This window comes from Hippocampus comes, unplaced genomic scaffold (genome assembly GCF_001891065.2).
Source record: "Hippocampus comes isolate QL1 unplaced genomic scaffold, H_comes_QL1_v1.1 scaffold335, whole genome shotgun sequence".
In the NCBI taxonomy this organism is placed as follows: Eukaryota; Metazoa; Chordata; class Actinopteri; order Syngnathiformes; family Syngnathidae; genus Hippocampus; species Hippocampus comes.
The window spans coordinates 882,181-889,726 of NW_017805823.1; the positions used below are offsets into that span (position 1 = coordinate 882,181).

The window sequence follows — 7,546 nt, forward strand, 5'->3', positions numbered from 1 at the left end:
TTTTCGAAATATAATAATAAACACAAGGAGAGTCTAATCTGGCCGCAACACTCTTATCGCTCTGGTAATGTTTAATGCCTTCAAAATACGATACAACGCAAATTCAAAGTGCATGAAAATGACGACTCACCACAGCCCCGAGCTTGATTTTCTGCAACCAGACGGTCCCATCTCGGGGTAATAAGAGACAATGACACATCAAGTGTGTGGTTTATGTCCAGTCTACTTCGTCATTTTGTTTTAGTCGCCGTTGCTGCAGAAAACCCCCGCCTCACACAGGTAGGATGTCGGAAATAGCAACAGTGCTATTGTGGCGATCTCAGAATATTCAACCATAACTTTAATCCAGTTATCTCTAACGACTTTTAAGGCCGCCGTCATTTGCGATGTCCAGCAGTTTTTTACTCATTTTGAGAACTCTGGCGTTTTGTTTTTAGCGTAATCCGTCAAGTGAATGAGAAGCGTGGCTTGACGTGTGTCAAGCATGACACAGACAGAAGTAACGGAGAATCCGGTAATTTTTCAACATAAAACATCTTTCGTATTCCGAAATAAATAAAACGGAATTAAGGCAAGTTCTTTCTGTGCGGCACGGTACCAAATGCCCTGTGGAGCGGTATCGGTCCACGGACCGGCTCACAGTCACACAATGGACCGAAGACATGCTTTTGGAATGCGGGTGGAACAGGGAGAACATGCAAACTCCACACAGCCCAGATTCGAAGGCCCGACCTCCAAATTGAGAGGCACACGTGTTAACCACTCATGTCAAACGTTGCATTGCAAGGACAATTCTATGCTTCCAACTTGAATGAAGGCCTTTTGTATGACTGTGTGCCATTGCTCAAGACAATGTCCATGAAATTACCCGACTAACCCAAGACTAGGTTGGGATGAGTTTGGTGTCTCCCAAACGTTTTCACGGAAGAGTGGAAGCTGTTTGTTACAGTATCCAGGTGTTAGTAAGTTGTGGACCTTGGCTTGTGCAAAATCACAGTACGAGTTTACAGTTGTGTTGTTGATATGGACCAACATTAGCCATCCCTCAGAGCCCCAACGCCCCTTTCCAGCCACTCTGCACCATCAGAAATCTGTGTCGCTAGCCCCAGGTAAGCCTCTCCAGCATTTTTCTCAGCACCTTTTTGTATCCGTCAAGACCCCCTTTCGTCACAGTACAGAAGAAATCCTGGAGCTGTGTCTGCAGCCACTTGACAACAACAGTAAAGCACCACGTGCAAAATCTTTCCGACATGCTGTTGTTGCAGTGCGTTGTTTCGTCACTCGTATGGATGTGACTCAGGCCCCTTTTCGGCTCTGGAACAATTACGTGCAATTGTCTGCTCAGTTGCAGCGTCTCTGGTGGTGAAGGGAGCTGTCATCTCAGATATTTACACATTCGTATGCACTGAGCAGAAGGGGGTTTTAAACGCAGTGTCATAAAACCTCTAAATTATCCGGCGATGATTTGTCAAGGCCGCACTGTCGTTTTCACCTCTGGTCTCCATCGTTGAAACATTTAACAAGTTGTCGGTGACTAAATTGGACAAGCAGAGAGCTCTGCGCCGTTTGGATCAGTGTGCTGTACTGCAAAACAGGCTCATCACCGCAGCAGAGTGTTTACACTAAGCTATGCTTCCCTCCCAATATGGCACAGACGTCTCCAAGCACTCTTAAAGCTGACACTCAACAATGTAGCACTCAATACTGTGCCGAAGCGGAGACAAATCTGAAAAAGTATCAAAAACCCTTTGCTGTACAAGCACTGCTAGTAGAGTGTAGGGGGGGTGCATTTTGAATGTGTCTTAAGAACATTGTACAGCTCGGTGAAAAATAAAAACAACAGGGAGACTCGGCGAGCAAGTGAAAAAAAATTGCTGTTCTAATGCTGTCGTGGTGGCCACATTTAGACCCAATTGAGCACCTGCCGTGAATTTGCATTGGGGATGGGTCCAGACATTAACAAGCAGATGGGGCTGTGATTGAAAAGAAAAAAAAGAAAAAGCTTGTTCCGGAGAGAACGTTTTTTTTTTTTGGTTGTTGTTTTTTAAAATTGGTCTAAATGGCGCAAATAACTGCAATTGAACAGCTCACCCACGAGCTTAATGAGGACAAGCGCTGTAGAAAAATAAATGAATGGATGACATAAATATTGTTTCACCTACTGCCTAGCAACCAGTAACAATCCAGACAAAAGCTTTTTTTTTTCCAGATGCTTACTTTTATAATCAACTACACGATTTTTTTGTAGTCTGATCTATTTTCATTGGACATGTCAGAGCTCTTCAGGTCGAATGCCTCGACTATCTGTGTCAAAACTTCTGCTTTTTTTTTTTTAATGAAAGTAAATTTGCTTGAGTCGAAGCGATGAGATAAAGTTGTAAGCATTTTGTATCACTTCGGCACTAACTTAGTTCCCATCTGTGAAGCAAAAAGTAAGCATTTTACTGCTGCCAGTGATGCCATTGAGGCGATGGATCATTTCGTGTGTGTGTGTTGTTTTTAACTTTTACTGACTGAGAAGACACACTTGGTTTCCTCTCATGAAGATAGATTTGGACTAGAATTAAATTGTATCTTTTTTTTTGGTCGATACATATTTTTTTTTTTTTTTTTTATTTCTGTGTTCAGGTTTTTGGCATTCTTAACTCATTCACTCCCAAAGACGTTTTTAAACGTCTTTTCAGACTTGGTCTAGAATTGGCTGGTGCTGAATGATTTTTAAAGGCCTGATGAAAGTGGACCCGCCCCCCCCGCCCCTTTTAATTTGTCGCTCGTCTGTATGTACATTTGTATCCACCAGTTTGGAATCGACAGGCACACCTTGGCATTTTTTCAGCGTCCTGAAAGACAAGCATTGAGTCTCTTCACGAGGGAACCGTCGCGCAAAGCCTTGGGCTTGAGTTTGAGATAAAACTGCCAGCGGTGGGAAAAAAATGCCAACATTCACACTCCTGTGGTGGCGACCTGTGTGACTTCGGTCTGGAGCTCATCCTGGATCCCTCTACGGTCCATGCCTAGTCACGCGGGCTGTCGGCCTCGGGAGGCGGGGGCGCAAATGGACACGGGCTCCCTGGTGCTGTTGCGGCCTTGGGAGAAGCTGTGCTGCTCCGTACGTGTGCGATAGGGCAAGCAGAAATCTCGGAAGCACCTCTTGAAGTTCTCATCCAGGAAGGCGTAAAGGACCGGGTTGAGGCTGCTGTTGGTGTAGCCCAGGGCGATGCACAGATGCCAGCTCGCCATCACCAGTAGGTTCTTGTGGTCGATTTTCACCATTGTCTTGACAATGATGAAGATGTGTATGGGAGTCCAGCAAATGATGAAGGCCGCAACCACCACCAGGACCATGCGGGTGATTCGCCTCAGGTTTCTGTCCTTCTCTTTGGATCCGGAGAGGAGACGGACGCTCTTTAGCCGCAGGATCATCAGACCGTAGCAGACGGTGATGACAAGCACAGGCACCAGGAAGGCGAAGATGAAGACGCAGATTTTTGTCACCGTGTCCCAGTACCATTCTGGTTTGGGAAATATGATTCTGCAATCGACGCTGCCTGGGGAGAAAAATGACGACGGTTGAATGGAGGCTCATGTGGATAGGCTAATTTAAGTTTAATAACCCAGCTCAAATGTGTTCTCTTTTGCAACCTCATTACTCCCTCAATTCAACAAAAGCACCTGCCCCTGAAACTAGTGGAAAAAAAGGAGCATTTTTGGACAACTAAGCTGACTGTACCTCAATGTGGCAAAAGCACTCAGACTAGGGATGTCCCAATCCCGATCACGTGACTCTGTTTTAATGTACTAAGTACTTCCTGTACTTTTTCTTACTCTTCTTCTTTTGAATTTTCTTTGGCTTTTTCTTTAGTTTTTCTTTTTCTTCTTCTTTTTCGTCAGAATATGCCCTACAGATGCCATCAAATTTCAGCAAAACTAATTTTGTCCTCATAAAACTCCTCAACCTTCTTCAACTCAGCTCCTTGGCACCGAGATGCAACAGGAAAATAGCAACGCTCCACTTTGGCGGAGCGCGGCTCAGGTGGTTGAGTGCTTGTCTCGCACTCTGAAGGTTGTGGATTTGATCCTCAGTAACTGCTTTGTCAAGTATCCTTGAGTAAGATGACCCCCCCCCCCATCTCCCATCCCCCGACAAATGCCAAACAGCAACTAAGGACTACATGAGTGAGGAACTAAAATCTTTGTATGTCGATGTATACAGTACACATGCTAAACCCACCTGGGGTAAGTTTAGCCCGGATGGTTTTAGCATGTGTACTGTATGTTTTGGCGATGGTACACGCGCACTGTCGGTGCATTTTTAAAACTACATCATCTGTAAGCAAATTATTTCAAAGGGAAATCTTGCAAAATGAGTGTGAAATTTGGGATCATAGTTTGTGATATATTTACAGTTTAACTACTGTACTAAAAATGTGATTTTTTTTTTTTAACCCCTCCAAATGTTTCGAGTTGCCTGCGTGTCAATTGCTCGCAGTCCTTCACTATTCACACAGGGAATATCCCCCCAGGAATAGCATGTTTTCTGTAATTGGAACAACAAAGGCCGCATAACAACTGGAAGACGTCTGGTGGGAGACATTTTTTCATCTACAACAAGGCATCTATAGCTCTGTACCTTTGTCTGTCACCCTGGTAACGGCCATGATCATGACAGGTACTGCAATAACTGATGAGAGGATCCAGATGCAGATGTTGATGATCTTGGCTTTGGCCGGTGTGCGGAAGTCCAGGGCCTTGACAGGATGACACACGGCCACGTAACGGTCCACGCTCATCATGGTGAGCGTGAAGATGCTGGTGAACATGTTGTAGTAGTCGATGGCGATGACCAGTTTGCACAGCAGCTGTCCAAATGGCCACGTGCTCATGAGGTAATTGGCGCTCTGGAAGGGCAGGGTGCTGGTGGCGAGGGCGTCCGCCAGGGCCAAATTGAAGATGTAGATGTTGGTGGCCGTCTTCATCTTGGTGTACCTAGCGAGGAGCAAAGCACTTTCAGGCCACTGAGTACGAGACATGGTTTGTTATGTATGCTGCGGTCGCCTGCTGATTGCCATTAAAACGTAACGAGGTTAGAAACCAAACTACTGTATAGATCTTAGCCTCATTTCCTCTCTCAAGCCAATGATATGCAGTTTTCGCCGGGATAATAAAAGCTTTTTAGACGCACAAAGCTGCGATGGGTGTTGCGACTGCACGAAAGCCTCTGTTCTGCCACGATGACTGTCACCTCCATTAAACCACACTTGTATAAAACGACTCCTGCATAGGAAACTCTTCAATTCTCATCTCCCATTTGCAGTTTGGAGCGTGATTGCTTCTCTTTTTTTTCCTATTTTGTTTTTTTTTCCTTTTGTGGCCTGTTGTACGTTCTTTCTTCGTGACATGTTTAATCAAACTGCTTCCTGCATATGAACTGCAGTGCCTGACTAAACAAATCAATACTGTACACAGCCATTAGTGTGATTGATCACGGTGTATTAGCCAGACAAATAAATACATTGATTTGACGAAAACATTCCGTATGAGGAAAAAATTGGGCCATGAGGAGGTTTTAGTGCAAGGCTCTACTGGAAATCACACTCCCACCCCTCTGGTGAGTATTAACTGAATGTGGTTGGAGTTAGTGTGGCACTAATTCCACATTAGCACGAAGATAAGAAAGGAAAAACATAATTTGTACATCTGATATGATCTGTTCTGTCTGAAAATTGTCCAAGTGTTGAGAAAAACACTTTATAAATGATGCATAATCATATCAACATCATCCATCCCTCCATCCATCCCTTTTCCGATCCGCTTTATCCTCACAAGGGTTGCGGGGGGTGTTGGAGCCCACCCCAGCTGTCTTCGGGCAGTAGGCGAGGGACTCTGAACCGTTTGCCAGCCAATCGCAGGGCACATTGAAACGAACAACCATCGGCGCTCACACTCACACCTAGGATTACCCGGAGAAAACCCACCCAGGCACGGGGAGAACTTGCAAACTCCATGGAGCCGGAATCAAACCCTGCACCTCTGCGCTGTGAGGTTGACGCGCTAACCACTCGCCCAACGGGCCGCCCATCAACATCATCATAATGAATAAGATGTCATTTATAAACTTGGTAATAGTAATAATGATAAGTTTAAATGGATTAAAACAATGAACATTGTTATTTGCACAGCATAGATCGGAGTATTTCATACCATTGTAGTAGTAAGTAAAGTACTAGCAATGACATTCCAAAAAAAAAATCTAAATTAGCATTGCTAAACGTTTTGAATACATTGAAGACACCACATTACTGCAATAGTATCGATTTTTTTCAAACTAAGAATAAAAATAGTAGATAGACCATTCGGTATTTCTGTCGTGTTTATTATTCTTTATTATTATTCTTCACGATGGTGCTATATTGCTTCTTCCAGACAACATAAGTGGCTCCCACGTTTCTTACCTGACCACGCCGTACATGACGAGGACGTTGCCCAGCAGTCCCACCACGCTGATGAGCGAGTAGAGGGCGGTGATGCACACGGCGATGACGACCCTTGCCGTGTCGCGACCCACGGACACGATGGTAGCGTTGTTCCCATTGGTCCCGTTGGTCCAGTTGGTCCCGACGCCTCTCGGGAGTCCGAGTAATAACGTGTCGGGGAGGGTTGCGTTGAAGGGAGATAACGACATGTATATGTCACCCGGAGGGGAAGTGGATAACTCCATCACAAAAAAAAAAAAAGAAACAGATTGGTTTGTTTGTTTTTTTAAGGGAAGGAGAGTTTTCTTTTGTACACGGTGCGTGAACGGTGTACCACCGAGACTGCAAGTGAAAATTATCTCAGTGTGTGTCTCTCTCTCTTTCTCTCTCTCTCTCGCCCCCTCCCTCATTCACTCTGTCTCTCCTCCCCTCTCTCACCCAATTCCCCTCACAATTCTTTCTAGACCAGTGGTTCTGAACCTTTTTAGAAGTACCGAACCCCACCAGTTAATATGCACGTTCACCGAACCCTTCATGAGTGACAATTAAGTATATATATATCATTAGTAAAAACTGAAAAAAGTAAATAAAATTTCAAGAGATAAGTATACTTTTTAAAAAAAAAATTGCACGACGTACTATCACGACAGTCACACATTGACGACTAAGCGAACAAAATTTCCCACAGCACTGATTGGACAAGCAATGTCATGTGATCATCTGCAGCCAGTGATGGCCAAGCGGACGTGTCATAACTAAGTGACATGTTGAGTCAGGCAGATGAGTTGATTATGGCGTAAAGGGGGTGTTCACACGGCAACTTTTGCTCCGGTGCAGCACCGGGGCTGCCCCCGAAGAGCGTTCACACGTACAAAGTTACACCCGTGTAGCCCCTGAAAACAGCTTAAACTGGAGCAAATTTAACCCTGCTCAAGGAGGTGGTTTAAAAATTTGCTCCGGAGCAGATGCTCGTTTGCGGGGCAACACCGATGTAAAATGGAATGTGAGAACGCTACAGGGGTAGACTCGCTACGCATGAGAAGAGTTGATTACATACGGGTAGAATGCGTTGC

The 7,546-nt window shown here is 44.9% G+C and overlaps 1 protein-coding gene across 1 annotated transcript; it reads right to left on the reverse strand.

Moving 5' to 3' along the window:
* Positions 1–1,259: 1,259 nt before the first annotated feature.
* oprd1b (opioid receptor, delta 1b) lies at positions 1,260–6,848 on the reverse strand. Its single transcript, XM_019886232.1, has 3 exons — positions 6,453–6,848; positions 4,631–4,986; positions 1,260–3,548 (listed from the first exon to the last, which is right to left on the reverse strand). Exons 1-3 carry the CDS (start codon positions 6,716–6,718, stop codon positions 3,019–3,021), a joined length of 1,152 nt encoding a protein of 383 aa, XP_019741791.1. The 5' UTR covers positions 6,719–6,848; the 3' UTR covers positions 1,260–3,018.
* Positions 6,849–7,546: the final 698 nt, after the last annotated feature.